The sequence below is a fragment of the Vanessa tameamea genome, chromosome 10 (assembly GCF_037043105.1).
Source record: "Vanessa tameamea isolate UH-Manoa-2023 chromosome 10, ilVanTame1 primary haplotype, whole genome shotgun sequence".
NCBI lineage: Eukaryota > Metazoa > Arthropoda > Insecta > Lepidoptera > Nymphalidae > Vanessa > Vanessa tameamea.
This window is the reverse complement of record NC_087318.1, coordinates 10,495,479-10,522,149: the sequence shown is the minus strand read 5'-3', so window position 1 is coordinate 10,522,149 and position 26,671 is coordinate 10,495,479. Positions and strand designations below refer to the sequence as shown.

General features: G+C 34.5%; 1 protein-coding gene and 1 pseudogene across 7 annotated transcripts; one reads left to right on the top strand and one right to left on the bottom strand.

The window, feature by feature from the left end:
* Positions 1 to 1,795: 1,795 nt before the first annotated feature.
* Positions 1,796 to 26,599, bottom strand: LOC113404804 (reticulon-3-B). Of its 7 annotated transcripts, none has more exons than XM_026645859.2 (7): positions 25,516 to 26,599; positions 18,550 to 18,585; positions 5,898 to 6,105; positions 4,583 to 4,684; positions 4,099 to 4,205; positions 2,477 to 2,582; positions 1,796 to 2,051 (listed from the first exon to the last, which is right to left on the bottom strand). In XM_026645859.2, exons 1-7 carry the CDS (start codon positions 26,231 to 26,233, stop codon positions 1,997 to 1,999), a joined length of 1,332 nt encoding a protein of 443 aa, XP_026501644.2. In that variant the 5' UTR covers positions 26,234 to 26,599; the 3' UTR covers positions 1,796 to 1,996. The 7 variants fall into 7 exon arrangements, with proteins under 7 accessions (XP_026501644.2, XP_026501680.1, XP_026501660.1 ...); XM_026645895.2 differs by lacking the exon at positions 25,516 to 26,599 and adding an exon at positions 23,988 to 24,150; XM_026645875.2 differs by lacking the exon at positions 25,516 to 26,599 and adding an exon at positions 18,671 to 18,879.
* On the top strand, positions 11,856 to 13,180 carry LOC135193488 (uncharacterized; annotated as a pseudogene).
* Positions 26,600 to 26,671: the final 72 nt, after the last annotated feature.

The window sequence follows — 26,671 nt, the reverse complement described above, 5'->3', positions numbered from 1 at the left end:
TCATTATAATTACAGAAATGTTCGAAGTGATTGCTTAATAAGCAATAGAATAAATGAGGATTTTGACTCATATTTTTTTAAAATATTGTGATATCTATTATATAATGAAAAGTATAATAAATATTACACTTGTAACACGTCTTTTTAATACGTATATATCGATGTTTATACAGTTAATGTTTTTGAAAGTTTATTTTATATATCGTGAAGTAACTCGGCAATAAATGAAAATACTAGTCTAAATTATTAATTGTAAACGTATTTCTTATTTACACAAGATGAATATAATTAATATATTAGTTATTTTAAAAAGGATAAATAGTGTGTGATAAAATATATTGAACTCAATTTATAATTCATTTTTTTTCACCTATTTAATAAAATAAAAATAATATAATTTCTATATATAAAACTATACAAATATTATAAATGCGAAAGTTACTCTGTCTGTCTGTCTGTCTGTTGCTCTTTCGTATCCAAAACACTCAATTGTGATGAAATTTGGTATGAAGCAAGCTTAAACTCCAAGGAAGGACATAAGATATGTTTTTATGCCTTTATACCAACCACGAACAACGACCGACCCCTAAAACATAAGCGAAATCGGGTAAAATAGGCCACAGGGTGGTAAGTGGTCACCATTGCCCCTAAACTTAACGTTGTAAGCTACAGTAACCATTCCTTACATTACCAATGCGCCGCCGACCTTGGGAACTAAGATGTTATGTCCTTGTGCCAGTACATTTGCTTACTCACCCTTCAAACCAGAATACAACAAATCTTAGTTTGGCTGTTTGAAGTTAGAATATTAGAAGTTGATGGTCCCTACCCCAACGGGCTTGCACAGAGCTCGACCACCAAGTACTATACAATTATACATTTATTATGGAGGTCTACAAATAACTCATATAATACCTTCTCAAACTAAAGGATTTGCTGCTCATATGTGGTGTACTTAAATAGATTAATAAATAAACGTAACCTGTAACGTTATCTAGATATTTAATTATATTAAAAAACCTACCTATATTTACTGTATTTTAAATAATAATTTATCTTGTAATACTAAGCGAAATACTTAGTATAAATTTTATATTGAGACACGAAATACCGTCAGTAAAAAATATATTATGGGGTTTACATTTACGACAAGCCTTTAACAGAATAAAAGCTTATTAAATGGGTATTCACCCATTTAATAAGCTTTTATTCTCTCTGTATTTATCTCACAGTATTCGCTCAGTATTACAAGATAAATTATTATTTAAAATACAGTAAATATAGGTAGGTTTTTTAATATAATTAAATATCTAGATAACGTTACAGGTTACGTTTATTCGCGTGATACCGTGATATATTAAATAGAGGTATCATAAAATAGGATTTTAAATAAACAGTTTATTTATCAAACTTTATATTTTTCTAATTTTAAAATATAAGGTTAACAAAATCTGAGAATAGGAAGTAAGTATACATACATACAATAAATAGTCAATAGTATTTTGGAAATTATATTCCATATTATAATTTTAGTTTATTTTTATAAATATTTGTTTATTTTAGCTAAGTAGCTTTATATTATATTTATATTTATATTCTTTAACCAAATTGTCGAAAACATTAGCAAAGCTTGATGGTATGAGATAAATATTTTTTAAGGCAACAAAAACTCCTTAGAGCAAATATTGTGATAATTATGAAAATCGACTATAAAGATTGTGACAATTATGCATAAATCAGTTAATCTGTAAGACGTTTTAAGGACATTCCAGCAATTACAATAAAACAACCCAAATTGGTTCGACAGTTATTTTAATTTAAAATTTCAAAAAGCAAATACAATAATCTCCGCATGACTCGTCTCATAAAGCTTTACACGTAAAGTAGGTGTATCTTTATTAAATACAGTAATAATAAATATAACAAACAGTGAGTGAAACTCCGGCGCTAAAAGAACTGCGTGTTGGCTGTAGGTGTGCCCTCTCGCTCGCACACTCTACTTGTCCTTCTCGCTCTCCGCCTTCTTGCCCAGAGGCACGGCCGCTCGCACCCTGTCACGTGACACACGTCAATAAATACTAGGGAGTTATTTAAAAAATATGTGGTAGAAAATTTATTATCAAATATTCACCTAATATTTTCTCTCAATAATTTCTTTGAAGAGAGGGATGAATGGAAAAAAGGAAACAAAGACGTGAAACAGATATCACATTTTGAAACTATTATAAATATAATTTTAAGAACAAGTTGATACAACTAAGGATATATATATTTTTTTAATTTATGCAGACGAAGAAATTGATCACTTTTAATAGTTATAATGATCATATTATTTCTTACAACGTGCGCGCACACCATGTGCTGTCATCCATAGGAAGTGAGATATTATGTCACTCGTGCCTGCAATTACACTGGGTCACTCAGCCTTCATCAGAGCGTTATCTACCCTAGGCTATAGTGTTGCAGCGCTACGTACTTGGCGGAGATCTCGTTGATCTTGGCGCGCGCCAGCTCGAGGTTGGCGTCCACTTGCGGCTTGTTCATCTCATACGCCTTCGGCAACGTGAACAGCGCTATCCAACCTGCACAAGACACGCGAACGGTTAAGGAAAATCATATATTAGGTATATGTAGACAACAACCCTATGATACTTAAAGACAAATATATCTGGAAGATTTAAATCGGCGTCTTATTTGACTTTGTCCAAATCCAAATGTCCAAGGAAAAAATGTGACATTAAATTTATGACTTAATCACTTTAATCTTATTAAAACTAAATTAGAATTTTTAACGTTGTACGTAAACGAACAATATTTTTGGGCATCATTTTACGAACCTATCATAATAATTTAAAATATTGATATTAATATACACGATATAATACAACTAAATATAAAGTAATATTCAGCTAACAAGCATGATAGCAGCGACATATCATTTAATTTTGCAGGACAACATGACTATAACTACCATTGAGAGATATACATACGGTTAAAATTCGACCAATTTAGTTACTGTACGACACCACTCGCTTAAAATAAATTAAAAATCACATATGATATTTATACAAAGATGAGACAGTATCTGTCATTATTATACTGATGGTACCACATTACGTATTTATATACGTAATATAAAAATAATAATGCATTTCGATTAAACATAGCTTACGTTATCGACAAATTTGATACCCAAGTCCGAGCTTCGTGACCATACTTGCCAGGTGTCCGGATGTAACTGGACATGTACGGCTTCAAACGGAAGTTCTCGGTTAAATATTTAAATGTCCGGTCTGCCCGGCTGTTGTGTAACAACGTGCAGCCGTATATAATAGTCGTAAATCGCTTTTTTTTTGTGAAAACGAGTTCTATTGCAAAAGTTATGTCTATTTGGAAAAGTTTATTTAGCGATTATGATAGTATGATCAATTTATAAAATGCCAATTCATTTTAAATTTTTTAGAGCCTAACTTTAACGACTGTAAAAAATACATTGTAAATGTATTACCATAAATACCATAAATCTATTCAATCACGAAGACGCGCCATTCCAATTTCAAATACACGTTGGAACATAAAAACAAAAGTAACCATATAATTTAATTTGCATTTTTTGCCTCTTATGCAAATTGTCTCACGCACACTAAGGCACATCGTGAGCACGTGTGTCACTCGTACTCACGCCGCCGGCGATATAACGCGCGGGGCGCGGCTTCGCGAGTGAATCATCACTGTTCATAAAAAAAGTTTTTATTTTTATGATATCGGTAGGAGGACGAGCAAATAGATCCTGATGGTAAGAGGTCACTACCATCCATAGACAATGACGCTGTCCATCCACATGTCCACATGCAGGTTTCCTCGCGATGTTTTCCTTCATCACTGAGCACGAGATGAATTATAAACACAAATTAAGCACATGGAAATTCGGTGGTGCCTGCCTGGGTTTGTACCCGAAATCATCGGTTAAGATGCACGCAATTATTTCCCTATATATTTATTTCTTAATTTGAAGCTCAAGTTATATATTGCGTCTCTTCTACAAAACTCGTGTTATCAATGAACATCTACAAAGTCCGTATTAAATCGATATCTCACCGAGTATGATAAGCGTGATGCCGTTGAAGCAAGCGCCAACATACGTGAGGCACCACAGCAGCACGCCGAACTTGAGCGAGTCCACCAAGTCCTCAACGAGGAACAATCTGAAAAGCGACAATATCTCGTTTGAACAATTACTTAATTCGCAATTTAGAACATATTTATGTTTATTTAAAATATGTGGGCAGGCTTGCAAATCAGAAACCTGAAGTTATGTTATCACCACCGCCCTGTAATTCCTAACATTTTACTGCCACTGTTAGACAAAATTTTGTCACTATTCCACCACCAACAAAGACGCTGTCCCTCGTTTCTGCATTTACACACTGGCTCACTCACCCTTTAAACCGCAACACAACGATACTATATATTGATGTTTGGCGGTAGAATTTGTGATGAGTCGGTAACTCTAACGAGATGGCCTCTCACAAAATATGACTTAAATATTAGCCGTACTATAGGCGTGTGGCGGGGGCGGTACCTGCGCAGCTCCGCGAGCGCGGCGTTGAGGTGCGCGGTGGCGGCGGCGGCCAGCGACTGAGCGCGCTCCGCCGGCACGCTGATGTCTTTCTCGAGCAGCCATCTGGAAGCACGCAGTAGATCCTTGAGAATATGCACTAATGTCTATTCGACTGCCTCTTTAGGAGGCCGTGAATATAGCAGATTTTCGATGGGGGATCATAGTAGATTATTATACTCATATATCCCGCGTGAAGAACGACGAGTAACGTCATTTACATAATACTGTATAGAATAATATACCTTGTCCCATATTCACAATTTTTTGTCTGTAACGTGCCCGTAAGTTCTATTTTGAGTGAAACTTTCATTTTTGGTTACGTATACCATTGTTATTTGTTATCAAACTCCCAAATATCCCGTGACCGAGAAGGTCACCCACAAATTTCCATACATAAACAATTACAAAAATAAAAGCATTAAACACGAAACCGGATAGTTTGTTAATTTCCCCTACACTCAACAATAATTATAACAAATTTAAACTAACATACTTAAAGATGATGAAGGAAAATACATTACTAAGATTAGAGAACTAGAGAGAGACAAAGATATATATATATAGAGAGAGAGAGAGAGGTATTTGGAACTGAATATGCAATAAGTCTTATTTTTATGTAAAATTGATACCATCAACAAAAACGTAAGGTTTAGATTTTTATATAAACAGTGATGTTATCACAAAAAACGAATACCGATACTCTATCGATAAAACTAATTTTATGTTATCGATCTAATCTTATTAATTTAAATCATAATTTGAAAATCGTACAATAAAATTTCGCAAAGTAAAATATATTGTGAGTGGGAGTTTTATTTAACTACTGATTAAACAAACACAGGTGTTTTCTTCTTGACTTTGCATACACGACCGTCGACTAAACCATTCCAAGGCATATGTTATGTAACAAAGCATGATCGACATTACAGTTGGATTTATATCGCTAATCTACCTACAGCAACGTTACATATTCTAGATAAACATAACTCTACTACATGCTGCATACTATTGGCTGTCGGTCTCGACTTCGTACGGGAAAAATTCATACATAAATGCCTCTTCCATTTCCACCCTTAAAGTTGAAATTTACAAAAATCCTTTCTTACTGAACGTGATAGGATCTACTAGGTAAAAAGTATTTTTAGTAAAAAAATAAATATCACACGAGAAGTTACATTCCAGAGTTTGAACCGGTTTCTGTAGAACATTGCGCACTGTGAAAATATTGTTAACAACAATATAATTATATCCATAATATTGGAGACTATATACTCACTTAAAGGGATGTCCTTCGTTAGTTTTCTGCACGGCTTGCAAGACGTTCTTGTAGATGCGGAAGGCGACAGCGGCGGAGAGTGCCAGCAGCGAGCTGTAGGCCAGCACGGACACGACGGAGCAGCACGCGAGGGCTACGAGCAGCGCCAGGCCTGCGCCCAGCGCCGCCCCCGACCGTGCCGCCGACCGCCAGTAGATCAGAGACTCCACTGAAAACGCGACACGTAAGCACATTTTAGATTTACTTTAATATCTAACACGAATAGTACTAAAGTCTTCTTATTATAGAAAGTCTCGTTATGATCGCAATACGTCGAAATCACATACACAAGTCCAAGTAGTATTTGTCAGTTTATGTTGACTGTCCTCTCTAGATTGTAAGCTCGATGGTTGACGATCATTAAATTACGATAAAACATATTCTAGTTCTATATTCAAATAAAATTAAAAACCATAATCATGCGTGTTGGAGATTATAGTACGGGGTATTTAAAAATGAATTATGAATGCAAGCAAATAATACGAGTGTTTCTATTTAAATCGCCTATTACTTTCATACCGGGCGACAATAGAATGTTCTTTGGAGACAACTATTAGAGCGGAACGTATGCTGCTGTCTTTCGAACTCTGCTACCCCCACGCACACCGTATCCGTGACAAGTGAATTAGTTATAAAGAAAATAAAGCGATGTTTAAGAAGTAACGTGTTTCCAAATTCGAATACACTTTAAAACGAAAATATGAAATGCGTTTAATTTTTTTTAAAAACACTTAACAATAACAGGCGAAGAAAAAAATTATATGGTATAAACTAAATTATTAATACACTGCAATAAAACAAAATGATTAGAAAAAATAATATGCAACATGATGACAACTCACGATAATATTTAAGAAAACTATAAAAAAAATATATAGTGCCACTATACATTAACAAAGCGATATTACTAGTCTGATATTACCTTAGTTTCACTGACATAGGATCAAAGAATGGAAAAATACCTAGACCTCATCATAATAAAAAAAATATTTTCACATTCACCGTCCGAACCGGTTTCGGAAAAAGATATATTGTTTACATATATCATTAATTTGTAATTCAACCGTTAGTCGCCGTAATCAGGTTTAATATCTTTCGAGAAATGCGTATAAAACGATATATTTGAATGAAAGTATCTCAACATTACGATAAATAACAACAGGAATTATCTAAACAACCTCTACTATAAATGATAAGTAAATCCCAACCTTTAAAAGTCCCATTACATCGAAACAATATGTTGTGTCGTCCACGTTAACAGGCTGAGGCTTCGCAAGTTCCACGTTCACAACCCGTTCGATCACACACTACTGCACCAAGTGCTATCCTACGGGATTCCAACACTATTCTCATTGATAATTTGAAGCCTTATTATTAGAACGGTAAGGTTGTACCTGGTCCACGGGGCGGGAGGTCAGCGAACTGCGCGGCGTGACGGGGCGACTGCCTAGGACGCGCCATTGCGACAGAGTGGACGAGCGCTGAGGTTCCGCGGCGCACATGGCGCCCGCCGCCGTGCCACGCCGCTACCTTTCTACACACGTCACCTACTCGCTGAGCGGGCCATGCCGTCGTGCTCTACGCGGACAGACCCTCTATCTCTATTTTAGTCGCACGAGGAAGAAAGAGCGGCGAAGGTTCACATAAACATCGTAAAAACAAACGCATACGCTTACCGAATACTTAATTAAAATTGTGTTTTCGTCGAATATTAATCCAACGAGAAATGAAATGTTAGAACGAAAAAAAAATGATAAATGAGCAACGTACATCGTCGCTACTTTATCTTTTTTTGCGCATTATCTCAGGTCAACGAAGAAAATAACGATAATATCGATAAAGATTATTTCTCCAGACCAATTTGGTCGAAACGAAACACCGACAATTTCAAATTAAGTGACGGCTATAAATATTTCAATGACTTGATCGAAAATCTCTATGAGTCAGAGCTCCATGATGTCTGACTTCCATAACAGTCACAAGGTCAACGACTTAAACCCGACAAAATGAAATAAGATAACGTCCAACTATAAAATAGAACATTGAAGTTTTGTCCGCTAAAATAGTCAAACCATTGTTCACACAAAAAAAAGATCTTCACTTTTTAGGATGAAAGATATTCATTCAATAAATGTAAAAGTACGTTTTTGATAAAGATAAGATTTTTTTTTTATAAGAGATAATATAATTACTCTTATAGTACGTGGATAAGTACTGAAGTTCAGTAGACAGGTATTAATGGATAACCTATTTATTATCAATATATCGTATCGTACGTCGATTAACATAGTAATAAATATATCTTTATAACATAAGCTTCTTTATATCTTATAGTATTTCACAGCCACAAACATTCGAAATGTTACTATGTACTATGTTTACACTACATTATTTTTCTGAACAACTTTATAAAGGTCGAGGAGAATGATATATTTTTTTGCCTTTGTCACCGATTCTTCTATATGAAAATATATACAAGTCTGCTCTCGGAGTTAGTTCGTTGAGAGGAGTTAGTTGTATACATTTTGCTTGAAATTTAAAAAGAAAACTGTTGTTGGTTCTTCTTAGGCCTCTTTTGAACATACAAATTTTCCTTGTGAATGTTTAACTTTGTTTTCGGAATGGTTTAACGATAAAAAAAAGTTTATACACCATTTAAAGGATTATAAAATATATAATTGAAAATGTTGACTGCCTACAGGAAATATATTGCCGTTTATAATTAAAAATAATTAACAATAATAGTCTTCCCTGAAATATCTTTTTACTCGAAGATAAAATTGTTTCAAATCGCATTATTTTCGTCTATTACGTCGCAAATTAATAATCATGTGAGTATTATGAATGAAGCACTACGATTCGGTTCGAAGCTTGTTAATACAAGTTGCGCGTTGACCGTCGAAAGTTTCATGAACATAAACCAGTTCTGTTGTGAACTTGATCGTTACGTACGGAAATCGAAAGTAATCCTGGAGGTATTTTAAAATACCTACTGCACTCATGAGAAATGGCATTGTTATTAATGTTGAAGTAAGAGTGGCGTAGGTCAAGTGGCATTCTGCCAACTCGACGAAAATAATGTAAAATATACACCGAATACAATACGGTACGGATCCCTTACATCAATCACAGATTAACTAAATAAAATTAACTAATAATACAAATACTAAATGTAGTATTTTGATTTCTAATACATAAAGCTTTTTGCTGTATTGTATTATAATAAATATTGTAACTATTCGTTTATATATCTTTAACTTTTATTTGTTTACTATATATATAGATATATATTTCGTTTGCGTGTAGATTTTCATCACCATTACCATTTCACCGAGTATATACAATTGAACAAAATGAAAAACGACAATTACATTAATCGAGTACAAGTCGGCTTCGTTCGGTTGTCGCAATCAGTCACACGTGTGAGCATCGTTGCCAAAATAAACGGCTAGGCGCATTTAACATCGACGACAGTCATCTTCAAACGCCAGTCCTCTTCGAATGAAACGGTCAATACCGCTGTTTTTTACAAACAGCGTTAGTACGTACAAAGTAATAAGGGATTGAATTAGACATTGTGTGCAAACCAATCTGATAACAAATACATTTACACAGAATTGATAATCAAATAATTTCGTGTGATATGGGCTTTGTCTGAATTTTATTTTACTGTATGTGACCTCAATATTACTCGTAAACGCTCGTATATCGTATTGTGAAGAAAATGAACCTTTAACTGCTTTAAATAATATAATTACAGTTCGCAAATAAAGTTTTTATTTGAACTATTTGTTTTTTAATCATAAATACATAGAATTAAGTCGCAAAATTTACAAGAAAACGGACACGCGATTTTAAAGAATTCAAACAAATATCATTATGAATTCTAATATTTTCAAATAGATGTCACTTATTTCAAAAATACTTAATTTTTACTTTGAGCTCAGTAAATATTCATAAATAAAAGTCGCTTCTAAAGAGATATCCACGAAATGAAATCGCAATTTATACTGTTAAATACTTATTAGAATTAATGCGTGACAAGTAAGTAATTTATTACAACATAATAAGGAATTTAATTGTAAATAATTACTATTCTAATGACCTAAAAACTTTTGGTTATTAATGATGTTTATTAATATCTAATTAGTTTGTAATCTTTACTTTTTTAATGATAGAACCGTTGTGTAGTTAAAAAAACCTAGACGGCTGAGTGGCTGAACTGGCGCTTAAGTGGTGGATTTTTACTGAAAATTGTTCAAATCCAGGCAAGAAAAACTGAGTTTATCACGTGTATATTAGCATTAGATTTCATCCCCTGCTTCATATAGAAAAACAAACATACTGAGGATCACTGCATGTACCGGATGAAATTATACCATCTACAACAAAGTTGGTGTAGTATGAATAATTAAATCTAGTATGAAATCTTGTACCGACATGGAATAGAATTACATTAAATTAGGTCAGCATGTCGGAACTATTTGAAGTTGAGAATCCTTTTCTAAGAATCAGCGTAAGTCATTTTTAAATTAATAATAATATATCATAAAGGAAAAAATACTCGGAAGTTTAGTTATTTTCAAACTAGGTTGCTTATTTTATTGCGGAAGTGAATATTTCCAATTAAATGGTTTACTATACATATTATTAGTAAGACTGTTATATATTTGAAGCACTCGATGTTGTCTGCCTGTTGTATGCTTTAGACCTATTTGTAACATTTTTTTTTATTACAAATGAACTGGTTCAATTCTTTACTAACCGTATTTCATCAAAATATGTTTAACCACTGAAGGTTTCATTATCAACTCGTTTGTGAATACGGGCTTATTCATCCCGTGTCTAAAAATGAATTGTGTAAAGCTGTAACGTCACGGCTTAAGAATTAAACATAAATGACATTGTTATTATGAACGCAAGCCGGAATAGGAAACTAACTGAAAGCCGATTCAAAAGGCCGTGTTCAGTAAGCGTGGTGTCAACAGCGGAATTAAACCGATCGATACAGCTAGCGGTGCAGTCTACAGCACAAAACCGCTTTACTGCGCTTAATTTATTAACTGCAGCGCATCTAATATTACTACCGAAGAAAATTAATCTTGAGTTTATTTTCGGCAGTAGGATATTACATTCATATGTAAATTCTTTGTAATTTTTGACACTGGTAAAAGCCTTCTCTCGTTTAAAAATAAAGATTTGCGACTAATACAAACATATGCACCTGTAATTTTGATAAATGTGTAAAATCAAACCTATGAACTTATGAAGGTTACCCCGAGATATTACTCCGAAGTACTCTGAGCACAACACGAAATTAAAACTCATTTACGAACCTGCGATCTTCCGTTAAGATCCAAGTGTTCGAAATATAAAAAAGGAATATATAAAATTACAAGTGATCAAGACTTCACGTTCTACATTCAAACGTATATAAAACAAACAATACAACGATTAATGTAAGGAATGAACGATTCTTGTAATTTTCGCAAAAAAACAAAAGAGAAAGTTGTCAAGACGTTTTCAGAAGACCGAAATAGCAGTAGGCGAATTAAGCAGTCTATAGTAGTAACCGATGGCGATGCGACGCGAACAGTCAAAATGTAAGCTGTAGGAACAGAAATACAATGGGAGGCGAGCGAGCGTCGGCTTGCGGTATAAATATCGCTCAGTTTGCTTCTGAATGCCTACTCTGCGCCGCCGGGACTCGCCGCTAGCTAGCTTCGCTAAAACTATCACACTTCAAGTTGTCTGATGAAAAATATATATGGTCAAGAAAGTACTCTGTAATAGATCTATTCACTCACAAAAGCACTAGGACAACTTGAGGCAAGTAAGGCGAATAGAAAATGTTTAATAAGTTATACTTTCTAATCAATACATCATTTTACAAACGACCGACGATCCCAAAGAAATAATATAATACAATAGGTATGATGACAGATTTTGAAAAACTACACTATCATGTTATTTCGTTATTACTTTATACAAAATAAATCTTAATTCTGCAAAAAAATAAAGTTTATTAGGAAAAAATGATCTTTTAAAAATAAATTTTAAATTTTGTACAAAAACGCTAGAATACTAATGGCGTCGGTCTATGACGTCACGCTTTCGTAAACATTTGACAGTTCGCATGTTAAATGTTTATTTAGATCCGTAATTTAATTTATTTCATACGAAAATTATGAATTCTAATGTGTATCGATGGTGTGCGTTTCCTCAATGTAACAATACATCTCTAAAAACTCCGAAGAAGTTATTTAATAATCTTCCTTTGAAGAAAAAAGTTAGAAATATGTGGCTAAATCTTGCACGACGAGACCCAACAGCTATATCTTCAAATTCTGTACTTTATTTCTGCGAAGACCATTTCGACGTAAGTATTTTTCTTATTTACTATATAATAATTGAGTAAACTTGAGATCATTAGAGAAAATTGACAATAATATTAGCGATCACGTTTCAGGTTATGTTCCATTCCTTTATTACTACTGCAATACTCTATGTATATTAGAACTTACCTAAAACTTTTATTCTTGTTTCAGTTACCAAACGATTTGGAAAATTATATTCAGTATCTCGTGATGGGTTCAGTTTCGCAAATGCGCATGAAGTCAGGGTGTATGACCACAAGATTTGAACGCCAATCGGACAGAAGAAAACGAACTTCTAATACTACAAAGCGACCCTATGTTCTAAAGAAACAAAGAAGGATACTAATTGAAGAAAGTGAAAAAGATTTTGCAGACAAAAGTACACCTACAAAACATTTAGAACTTGCAACTATCCAAAATCAGTTGATATATCTGTACAAGTACATATAACACATACATTTAGAAGCAAAGCTGTCCAGACCAAAATTAAGCTAGTAAGCCAGTTAACATCACCCTTGAAACCCTATTCCTGCTCAATCGCTACATCTCCATTTAAAATTGAAAGCTGTGGTAAACCAGTGATATCAAACAGTGGTGTCAAGCAGGTTATCAAGAAAAAACATGTGTATAGAAGATCAATCTGACAGTGATATTTCATATGCACCATCTGTGAGTCAGCGAGAAACATCACCATCAATACAATCTCTTATAATGAAATCAACATCAGACTGCAGTGAATTAACTGAGGAGACAAAAAAAGAAGAAGGATTAAACATTCTCAAATATACAATACTTAAGATAATGAAAAACCCAAGGTCTTACTTAGGTCTTCTTAAAAGCTGTTGTTATTTATTAGATTTAATTGAAGAACAAGAATCCCTAATAACCATTAACTGCTTTGTTTAAAAAAAATAAGATTAAATAATCCATTTAGAGAACTTGCTGATGATTTTGCCATGACCACTACATATGCAAGCAAAATATTTTTTAAAAGTATACCAGTGTAATGCGACCCTTTATTGTCAAATTAAACAAAGATTTGATAAAATGTACTTTGCCCATGGCTTTCAGACAAATTTCATCACACAAGTTGTATAATAGACTGTTTTGAAATTGAAGTGCAAAAGCCTTCAAAAAGTGTCAATCAAGCTCTATCATGGTCAGAATACAAAAAGGCTAATACCATTAAATATCTAGTGTCTTGTACACCAAATGGTTTAGTAAACTATGTTTCACCAGGCTATGGAGGAAGAGTAACAGACACATGTTTGGTGGAGACATGTGATTTTATCAACTGTTTAGAACCCGGTATGTGTGTTGAGTTCAAGCATGTAGAACAATACTTACGTAAGAAGAGATTACTACTTGGACTGCCCCCAAGTGTTGTCACTGGAGGCAAGTTATCTAAAAGTGAAGTAAAGGAAACAAAGCAGATAGCTAGTTTAAGGATTCATGGTGAGAAGTTAATTAGACGTTTAAGAGAATTTAATATGTTAAAGCCCCATGCATGTCTAAACACAAATTTTGAAAAAGTACTTGATGATGTTGTTGTAATTGCATGTGCTTTTATAAATTTGCAAGACTCTCTAGTTAGATAAAACTACAAAAATTATCATTTGTGTATTTTATTTTTAATAAAGATTACAATATACTTTGGTACAATATTGGAGACCCGCTAAAAGTTTAAGGAAATCAGACATATATGTGTCATCAAACATCACACTTATAATTTCCACATTTTTATTTATGCTGAAGTTACTATCAGCTATACAATAGTAACCCAAATCCATAGACAATAGACTTTAAATATAATCTTAATGTCAATGAGACTGGCTTAAATTATTTAATCGAAACAAATTGAAGAAAATTACTAATAAGGTTTCAAGTGATACAAATTAATCCTTGACAAAATGCTCAGTTGTGGCATTAGAAATAATCCCATAGCTTCCAAATAATTTCAGAAATTATGGATTACGCGACAAACTCGGCTAGATGTTATTCATTCTTGGGATTAGCCGTAATTACTTGCAAATAAGTATCTTTGTCAGTATCTACTGATTTTTATCATACTTCTCTACTAAAATAAAAATACTCTCTATTCCTTAAGCCTAAACAAAAGCTATAGGGATCATGATACCCAGATCATTTGATTTTTTCATATCTACGTTTTATATATATATCAATGAATTAGTTTTGTATTTACAGATAGTTCACATAATCCTCATATACATAGTGCAGTTAAAGTTATTAAAACACAATGACATGAAATTATTTGTTTGCATAGTAATTAAGACGAAGACAAATTGTCTTAATTAATAATTATGAACTTCTTTGATTAAAATTGGTTACAACTATAATTACATACATAAGATTTATCTTTAGATAAATAAAATGTTGAGACTTCATTGTAATTATTCATTAATCATTGAAGATATAAATAAATAATTTATAATATGTTTTCGCTTGATTGACCCGTTTAGAGATAGTGTCCTTTTTCAAGCCAAGATAAACAAACAAAAAATTGGTCGGAGGACGATTTGGTCTGGCCCGCAGTCAGGAGACCAATATTCATTTATTTTTAGCTTTTTATTATGCTAGTGTCCGCAATGTCCGTTTAAATTTATTCGCATATCATTTAATTTTATCAGTAATGTTCTCGACGAATTTGTAAACTGGTTGGACTATTTATTTTTGTTGTTAATCTTTTAATGCAAATCATTTTGTTTCTATAATACAGGCTTAAACACGACTTAAGTCTATATACCTGCGCTAATGTTTAGAAAAAAAGAAAACATTGTGACACACTGAATTTGTTTTACATAATGCACATCAAGAAATCTGTGTAATTATTTATTAAGACCAAAATATACTCTATGTAATCACATGATTAAATTTAAGCTACTGATGGTTCGGAATGTAGATTCTACCGAAAATAACCGGCAAGAAACTCAATAGTACCAGCCTACATCAAAAGTATACCATATGGTAATCATGGAATATTCTATAACAACCGACACGATTCGATATCTCGCGACAACCGGACCTACGGGCATGGGAAAAATCGATTCGTTTCGAAACTATTTCTATCGTCTTTCGTATATTTGTTCACGTGACATCTCAAATACTTATACCCTTTAATTTCGGTGTTTTCTACGGACAAATTCGATCTATCGGATGTCTAGGAATATTGGATAGATTATTATCCTCATTGATTATGTCGGACGCTATCTGAATGTATATTTACGTTTCAATAATTTAGCGAACGACGGGCGACAAGCGGGATGTGGCCCATCTGCAACACACTTTGGTCCGCTGAACGTTATCAATTTGAGAACTTCATGCGATTATAGATCTTAAAATATGTAAATAAGATTTGTAAGATTGAAAATTCATTTTGGCAAAACTTGAGAGATAAAATCATTTATTACAGTTATTTCAATTTTGTTCCAAAAAGTATGAATATGATTTAATTTTACTTGGAATCCTTTTTAAACACTGGCGCCAAGAAATATAAATAATTTGGTTTTTGTCAGACATTTATAATTATGAATAGCCACAACTTTCACTCAGATGTACAAGATATTGGCTATCATTATCTTTTCATACATACAATTTTCTTTTACAGCTAAAAAAATCTTAGTAACAACCATTTAGGTCAAATGAAACAGGCAGCGTTTTTAACATTATTAAAACGCTGTTCTTCTTGCCCCATCTTCTATCAGAGGTCGGCAATCATTAGGGCAACCGAATTTTGTATACCGCTGCCCTAAACCAGCGACCTTGACCCTCTTGTTGAACCACTTTTCTTAAGCCATTTATGTTCGTCTACAGCCAGACATTCGTTTGGACTTCATATTGCCGTGTATAGTTGTAATCGGTAAGGAAGACACTTGTAAAATGAAAAGTTTGCGTAAAAATAAAAATAGTACCATGGAAAAGACATATAACAACTTTAATAATGCAAATAGCCTTGCGGTGCAATCAGATGCAACGATAATGATTACACTACGCGATGATTTGTTCTTCATACCCCACACTCAATTAACAGGACTAGAATACCATGAATTATTTAGAAAAAACATACATCACATAAGTTTAAAGGATTGTAGAAGTATGTAGGCCACATGTTGTTATAGTATGTTTGCATATTGAAGGGATTAAGTTTGGTATTTAATTAATATTTTTATATCTTCCCTCTGTTTCTCATCAAAAACGTTCGGAAAGATCATCTTCATGAAATTATAAATTAATAAAGAGTTTGGTTCAATGTTTTCAATACTCCCCTTTGATATTATTATGCGTATAATATTGTGATTCATTTACTTTCAACCTTTGTTCACTGATAGTACACATCACAAGCGTGTAATTTCGAAAATAAATTAGTTAGTAATCATTTTGTTAAAAAGTCAAGCTACGTGACTCAACGACGTCATATGGACGTTATATTATTTAATAGTTTATTTTAACTATTAAATATTAACCGTACAGTTTATAGGAATAAATAATAATTATAAATTAATTAGTTCATCATTACAATTAACTAAGTATTGTATTTTATTACGTTAAATTATAATACAATTTTAAAGTTGCATTACTGTTTTTTTAAATAACTGGATTGTTTATCATTATATATGATTCATAGGGTATAATATCTGTTTAGTCTACAAGTTCACGATCAAAGCCCTTTCTATCATGGTCGATAAAATACATAGTACAGTGATTGATTAACGTTTAATTTAGATACAGATAATCTTTATTTAAAAAAAACTAGTCTTGACCCATGAATCCATAATAAACCTGCAATCAGGCAAAAGTCCTCGTTTAGTTTATTACATTTATGGCTTGGGATAATATTATTAGATACTAAATTAATATTAAGTTCAGAGATTGCTACATACGGCCTTTTCATTCTGACAATCGAAAACATCGCATCGAACATAATATGGATCGTATTACGGTATAAGAAATATAATAATGTCACTGTCTCGCTACAAAAAATACGACAAAGGATAATGAGCCTTACATTGTTTCTTTAATGACAGATATTGTACGAAACGCATTTACCGAGGAACAATATCACGTTTCCATGATAGAGGAAGCCGAAAAACGAAACGGTTATTTTACATTCTGCTACGAGTGAAGCATCGAAGCATCAAACGAATGATATTGAAGAAGTCTAGCCGACGAACATGATAACGCCGTCTAATCTGATCTTATTTCATAACTCACATACCTACACTAACCAGAATTAGGAATATCAATTGCAATGAAATATTCGAATATATTCGATGGTGAAATTAACATTATCAAAAAATAAATGTAGGTACAGTACAAATTGTTAATCAAAATCGTAAACGAATGAATTACGAACACAAGAGATAAGAGGTCATTATCAGCCAATAATCACAGGCCCACTGCGATTAGAACCATAAAGTACAATGTCGTTAAGAATGTTGCTAATTTCATCTTGGCAGATGGCATGCGCTGAGCTGACGGGCAGCCGGCTGCGACTTTATGTCTCGCCACACATCCACCTCAAACGTACAAGAAAAAATCAAAGGCCTACCGACATAACTAACATTCCAAATTCCCTAGCAACATGCTAAATTATTTTTTACGGATTCGACGATAACAACTTACGAAGGTCCATTAATACACTTCTACATTAACCCAGTAAGTACCTTTCCCAACAAACAAATCTAAACTGTTCATTCAACGTCATACACATTTTAGTATTTACAAAGAAAATATGTAAGATAAAAGTCAATTTCACATTATTATTAAATGATTAGAGCATGTTAGTAACATGAAGATGCAGAACAGTATAAATCTAACGTGCTTTGTCTGTGTCAGATACAGCGACGATTAATTAATCAGTGATCACGGTGACGAGCAACAAATGACAGTGAAGTTAGTGATACAATTAGAACAGTCACGTCGTGTCTGACAGGTATTATTATTGTCTGAGGTCGATTGTGAAATTGTGAGTAGTGGTGTCAGGTGGAGCGCGGCATGGTGAGCGACGGTTCGCCCGCCAGGACTCACCGACAATCGATTGCTAATACCGTCATATTGTCACAGCGATGTTAACACTGAGCTCACTACACTGTGCATACAGCGGTCACATAGTCCCCCGTAGAAATTCGCGAAGCATCCTCGGTGCCAACTGGGGACGAGGTGCATCTCGGTCTGTTCGCACTTTGACTTATATCAGCTAGCCGCCCGCCTTCACTCACCTTCAGGGTGTAGCCTTTGAGGGTCGAACCAAGCATCTGTAAGAGAGGGCTGCGCGTTAGCGGGTTAGTCGCGATAGAGAGAGAGACAAGCGGGCGAAGCGAAGCCTGCACCGACACTTACGTGGATCGAGAACGCTGCAGAGGGAGGGCCCGGAGTCCGCCATCGTGATACTTTACGTAATATTGGAATTAAGCTGGAAGCGGCGGACAGAGCGCGCGCCGCGCCCGACACTCGCGTCGATACTGGCAGCCGCGGCGCAACGCCCCCTCCCTCCACACTGTCTCCCGCCGGCAGCGCATGCGCGCTATCAGTACCGTCACTGCGCACCTTCCACTCCTTGCATGCAGCATCACCTCACCACCACCATACTTCACGCAAGCATGCAGTGGTAATATTTCTTAGACTACTATTTTTATAGTACTTTACACGAAATTTTAACATTTTTTATTTGTTAAAAATTGCCTTATTATATAGCTAAACCAAGCAAAATTGATCCCATCACCTCAAAACGATTTAAAGATAATATTATATTTTAGAAATATAGAACATAACACTTACATACGTCATGCAGTTATAATAACATATAAGTCAGTATTATCGGGAACATAGATTACATGTTGCACAGATGAGGCACTTCCTACTTATTTATAAGAGATAGTTCAGTGATATTAATATAGTACATAGACATACAAAAAAAATGTTCTTATCTCTAGACGGTGATCTCAGACGCTGCAGTGCGTAGCCGCATTTTTACGCAATCTTGTCATAGACTTTAAAAATCATTATTAAAAATTATTATTGCACGATCGGACTAGACGAAAACGAAGAGAATCCAAACTTATACCAACGAATCAAAGTACGATATAAAAAAGACAATGATTGGCGTGAATCATCGAATAACTAAGTTCTACAAAATGTGGAGCGACCTCGAGATAAATTTATCACGAGAACATGACGACGACAAACTCGGCAAGTTCAAGGATACCGCAGCGTTGTATCGACTCCTTAAAACGTTTGCTGCAAGCAATTTAAACTTCAAACATAAACCATACACCAAATCCTTAGTCAAATTAGACCTTCATTAAAGGTAATCCTCATAATTACGGAAACAATATTAACATTTAGAGCAGGCAGTCACGAAATAAGTAATTGTACTGCGTTATCAATATATTTATTTATCAGTAAAATAAAAATTTAAACCGAATTGCGACATTTGTCAAAAAACATGTAGGTAATAACCCAACCTTATATGGTTTTCGTAATGAAATGTTTAAAACTTAAAAGAGAAACCCTCGAGCGAAACCGCTAAAGTTGGTTCGTACGTCGAAGCTATTGTTTCCAATATGTACGTTATACGTATAATTATAAATATCTATGAACAGGTAACAGTCAATGTATCGAAAACCATGAAAAGGCTTAAATGAAAATTTTCTGCGTGTAATAAATGTTAAGCTTAAATTTAATAATTTGTTACCAATAACGCTCAAAAATGTATAAAAATTAACTTTTTTTTATTAATATTTTACAAAACCGATTTTTGTTGTAGAGTTTATTAAAAAAAAAAATCAACTACCATCTGTTTTACTATATCGATAATTAAGTAATTGGTGTTTAAGCCATAAGTAGTTACACACTGTGTAGGCTATAGTCGTCGTCACCAGGTGACTCATTTCCCCTTCATAAATGCGCATACCTACTTCATAGTCTAATTGCGTCGTATTTTGATATACCTCTTCGGATATTTCCTATATTATGGATACGCTCTACATACAACGTTCAACGAAATCAAAATGAATTAAATTTCTTCTATTACGCGAAGAAAGTTTTAAAACCAATTATGACAATTGAAACAATCCCGAAATAGATTAAAAACAACTAATCAAACAATGCACTGTCGAACAAATAGCGACATAGCGTTATGTGCAGCAACAGTGACGGGCTTGATGGAGACAGGGCGGTTTAAAAATACTCGGTCGCGAGCCGCCGCGCTCCGGCACCGGCCCCGGACAGTGACGTCACCGCACCTGCACCGCACACCACACACCACATGCTACAAGGCACACGCTCCACGCATCATTACCGAAGCCCAAGTGGACTGTAAAGCACTCTTAATGGAACATTACTTCGTGATCGATCGCCATACTCGACAACTAACCTTGGTAACCTCAATCTCGTATCATACCGTTTAATTGATAGGCGATTCATTCGAGCAATGTTAAACTAATTACGAAGGTAAATCTAAACATCCATATTTCGGTACATCTCTAATTATATCGGTATATGATTTGCCAGCTTGTTCTAAATGTTCAGAAGTCTTTGCCTTTCGTATTTCTCTGATTAAATGTCACGAAGACGTTAAAATTTCAAAGGTTCAATTCAAATTATATTTAGTATAGTAAGCAATAATATTATTATGTTTATTTGGTCCATAAGTTGCAGTGCTAACAAACTGCGGGGGATAAGGTCAGCATTCAGCGCAATGAGTCACGGCGACACGTTAGACACCGATTATGTACCGATCTTGCATAATATTAAAAGACAAAGTACACAAATCCTATTGTGTTGTCATAAGTATTTATAACCTGGAAATTTTCTTGTAAAGAAGATTAATCTCTGCATCAATCGGCTAAAATATCTATCTTATAAATTTTAATTGAAATATTCGAGACACATCTATACAAATAATTACAATTGAAGAATCTGTCTGTGTTATAAAATAAACTTAAGAATTATTTTTAGTTCTGTTTATCTGTTTTATTTGTCCAAGGTAAAATTAAAAATTTCTATAAATACAAGTGATTTTTATACTTCATTTTAACAGATTTAATCTATGTAAAGTTAAAACAACTTGACGTTTACATAGATATTGATTTAATGTATAATATAATTGAAAGCGTGTGAAACCACGGGGAGCTAGTAATAAATAAGATAATTAATTAGGCAACATTACTATTAGTACCGAGAGCGCCGATATGTTTATAAACAAAATATATTAATACATCTCAGCGTTGTAAAATTATTACACATTAATGATTCAAGTAAGTTATTACATATTAAAATCAGCTATTCGTATTGTAGAAATATCGTCCATATTGAGACAAAACAGAATTTAAAAAGTTGACCCAATTTGGAGATCGCCTAGATCAAAATTTTCTGGAACGGTCCTTACAAAAAGAAAGACTTTACATAGGCTGTTTTGTGCCTTATATCTGTGTATATGTATATATTATTCGAATTTTAGAATTTATCATTACATATGTACATACTAGTTTTGCTATCATTTGGCATACATTTTCGATGAGGATTTACATAGTCGGCTAAGTCATGACCACGACAAATCCATATCTGAAGGAATGTCAAGCCAAATAGGAAAAAATACTATCGCGTATACAACACGAATAAAACATATACGTCGTAAAACAAAATTAACAATGTCATTATGTCTTTCAATTTAATACCTAAAGTAATTAAGGATTATTAGTAGATACCAGCATATTGCTTTATCAAACCGACCCCTTTAAACTATGAGGGTGCCAATAAAATTTCCCTATGACTCATGTGTTCGTTCGCTAACATTATCTTTTCAACCCTTTATTTAATGGTTTCAATAGCAAGATCGACGTGACAGAGAATATTAAACTTAAAAAAAAACATATATCATCGTCTTTATATTCATATTGAACATGAATGTAATGTTAAACTGACACGGTTTATTCCACCATAAGATTTTTTTGTAATTATGAATTATCTGAAGTATCTTGTTAATATTTTGATATTTGTATTCAAGTAGGGTCCATTTGTGGATAATGAGGCGATACTGGAATGGCAAGTAGTTGTCAAGGGTTCGTCTAGTAGACGGTATGTCTATGTAGAGCAGCGCGCGTGGATTATCGATCCAGTCCCCGCCCTCACCCGACATCGCCAACTTTATTGCTAATATGTCTGGCTTTTACCGACATACAAGAACTTCACTAAAAGTATTCCTCTCGGATATATTTTATTCAAACGGAAACTCCTTATTTTCCGGTAGTGTATCAGAAAATACTTGAGATTGAATTATAATGGAAAAGTATACATAATCGGTTGTTCCCATTGAAATATTTGTTATTTTCTCAGAAGTTACACAAAATATGTAGTTAATTTTTTTGTTGATAATTTAAAGATCATTGTAACCTTAAGAAACATCCAACTTTGAATTAGATGAAATACGTCAAAATTAATATTTGCAGAAATCAAGTATGAATGTTTAACCTAATCGATATAGTACTAGTTTAGGTTTACATATAATTGACTAGAATAGATGTAAACACACATAGATTTTACTTATTATGTTCATTAAAATGATTAATAAAGCAACCTCTACATTTGCATTTTCATGAAAGTTTAACAATGGACAATGTGATACATTAAACCCTTAAATTTTCTCTTTGTTGCATTACAGTTGAACATGAGTAAATAAAGTAGGACATAAAACGACGTCGTTCAGCGAACGAGAAGCACAAAGGGCGCAGTGTCACATTTTGTAAAAAAATGTATGAACTGGGTCAATGGTATTCGAGCAGCGCGTAAGTGACACTCAACACGCGGAACAGACTAAGTATCTCATGATGGCTCTATTTCATTATCTATAGTTTATATTTTGAACAAGATAAAAGACATGAAACAATAGATGTATCGATTTAGAGCTCAAGTATAAGAAAAAGAAAACGTGACAAAAATTAAAAAGGGTTGTTTAACAAAGAACATTTAACAATGAAGACTTAAGCCATAGATTACACTAGACAATACAGCATCTTCTGTACCCATTTAGCAGTTACCAAAAATATATTCAATTGTCCATCGGAATTTATTTATTTTAGTAAAATAAATTTTATGGTCAATGCGGGCATGGATTTTCATAGTCAGCATTGAGAGAAGAGTCATTGTTTCCTTTGAATATAATTAAAATATTCATTTAATATAAAATGTGCTTAAAAGAAAATACGCATCCATATGAAAACAGCATCGTCGTTGAGGTCGTATCGGTCGACTGATACGTGCGTGAATAAAAATAAGATGGAATTTATTTTATATACAAATACATTGAGAATTGAGATAGATTCGAATCACAGCATTTTTTTTAACGGTTTGGCGTAAATAACGGAAGCTATTAATATATTTAAAGTATATTTAATTTTAAATATGAGCCGACAGGGGAAGATGACAAAATGAAACAGTTTAGAATTAGTAACATGTACCTACTCCTACAAGATAAACTGACGTAATCGATGTTAATTCATAGAATTTGAATGTATAGTGTATAAGTGAAATGTTATATCATTTTCACTAGAAATATTTAAATATAATTTACAGAAATATATATATTCTGAAACCGCATACCACCCACCTATTATTTAAAGTTTGAATGAAAGCGAATGTAACAAAGTGTAGAACTTACGTGTAATGTCACCGTCAGATCCCATAGTTCTCAAACTCACTAGTATATCACTGAAAATTAAACTTTCTGCACACCTTCACAGTTTTGTCACATAAGAGATCACGACTTTAGTCGGACTGGTGAATGCAGAATGGTCGACGTGAACTCGCTACAGAGGATTTTTTACTTATGAGCGTCGAGCGCTTAGCGCTACGGAACCGCTGCTAAATTTAGCAATGGTACTATCATAGTTATACATATCATCAACAACACGTCATATTTCGTTAAAACTTGAGTTTTCCTAAGCTAAGCTCCGTATATTGTCAGTATTCTTACTCTATAAGGTTTTATTTTAAGTCAGAAGGCACATATGTCCAGTTTGTCGAGAGTTCTGAAGTTGTCGATGCAGTGTTAATTCGACGTGTCTAGGTTTCACTGTCATCTAGAAAGTTATCGTATATACACAGTCGGTTGTGAGAATGAATTATTTAAGATAAGATAACAGCCATGTTATCGTTCTCTTGTAAATTATATAATGTATGAACGATTTTGTACTCTGATTTCGCATGTATAGTCCTTGCAAAATATCGAATAACCACAAAAACATTTTCATACGTTTTTGCTTATATCGGTGACTCAATTCAAGCACGTAATCTTTTCACCTTGCACGTTGAATATGAGCAAGCATTTATAAACTGGGTCGCTTACGTCGGGCGCCATATAATTAGTAGGCTCATTACTACTAAGTTGAGCGCATATAACTCTACTTGTTTATAATTGCGCCATGTTAGTCAAAACAAGTAATCTTTTCAAAATATATTCTGATCTATTAACAAAGTTATAAGTTAAATCGAGTATTGCAAACGTATGCGGAAGTTGATGTCTGAAATTTCTTTGTTACTGTTAGAGTTTCGGTTTAGATGCGATGATTAATCGGGCATCCTTTCTTTTCGAGTGCAGCGAGTGAGAGGCGTGGGTTTTCAGCGGGTGCCGTTAGCCGGCGGCCGCTGCAGCGGTCAACGCTCTTACCGCTCCGCCAGCTCCGCCACCTCTGCAGCCGTTCTCCCGTGCCGCCTCCACCCACTTACCCCTCGCACTTCCGATTTTTGCGACAATTCTAATATTTTACCGATTCATGATGTCTTTAAAGATATTAAGCATATGCTACTAATAACTCAACTCGATATATTACATTTAACTAAATTACACGCCTCTCGTTTCAATAATCATAGTTATAAATTTTTAACCATCTGTTACATTCAGGTAGTTTTTATTGATCGGAAAATATAAAAAATGTGCCGGCTCGTGGCCATATCTAGATAACACATATACAAGTAAAGAAAGACTTGTACATTTATTCCGAGAACTATTTGATCGATGTTGATTCCACTTGTCCAAAATATAAGCGGAAAAATCTAGACTCTTTTACTCGTGACGTAACACAAACGCGCTTCGCTTTTTAAAACCGTAAAATTCTTATACATACTACATATTATATATTTTCTATATTGTTATATATACTACGTAAAAGAAAATAATAAATGCTTACCGAGTCCCATCTGGCAGAAGATGACCTCGGCTTCAATCACGTGTGCAGTCGGCTTTCGTTGCGGCTCCGGTTTTGACTCCTGCTTTGGTTCCGGCTTAGGCTCGGGGGCTGGTTTCGGACTGGGAGGATCCTGTTTCAGCGGTTCTGGTTCCGGCTTAGGTGGTTGGGGTGGAGGTTGAGGTTTGGGTTCCGCGAACTCAGGTTCTACGGGCTTCGTGGGTGCCACTTCTTTAACTTGTTCGGATTTAGTCTCGACGGTAGGCATGGGTGGCAGGACCGGTGACGTTGCTTGAGTAGGCGCGAGGATCGGTGTAGGATCATTGGGTGCGGGAACTGGTGGCTCGGGAGTCTGTGCGCTCTGCTTCGAGGGTTCGGGTCGGTGTAAAGGTGACTCTCCGGCCGTGTCAGCGTCAGATTCGCTGTCAGTAAACTTGTCTGCTAGATGCTCGGCTTTTTCAGTGACGGAAGGCGCACGTGGTGTATCTACAAATTCATCTCGTTCCATGTCAAGGAAGCTTTCCGTTACATGACGAGCAGCACCATGCGCGCCGTGAATAAGAGATTCCTCAGGGTCGTCCCGTTTGCCCTCGCGATCCAAGTGTTCGAAGTCGTCCATGGAGTCCTGGTCGCGCTTCATGGTCGCTTCGGAAGTGAGGGCTTCTGTAGTCGCGCTATCCCCGCTCGCAAGTCCTCCTATTACTTTTTCGGAACTATCCATATTTAAATTACAATTAATAAAATAAGACTAGAGGAAAGTGATCGATAGTGGGTGCGGTAGCACAAACTAAGGTAGGAATAGGTGAAGAGGGGGTCTTGCCGTGCCTCCTCGCCGTGTCGAACTGAGGTCTGCACTCTGCGCGCCGCTTGCCGGCTGCCGCTGCACGACGTCACTCAGCACGACAAACGGTATTACTCATCGCATTCGACCCAGCCCGTCCAATGAAACGGGGGCGGCTATTTGCCGGTAAATTATAATAAAATAATATTATCAAAAACACCAAAAATATATAAATAATTGCAAAAGTTGAGGTACTATGTTAAGTAAAATAATGGTAAGATGGAACTCCTATTATGTGTGTAACCGTGGCTGATCTTGGAAAAACATAGTATGAAAGTAAGAAAATGTTAAAATTATTGACAAGTTTTAGCCGTAACA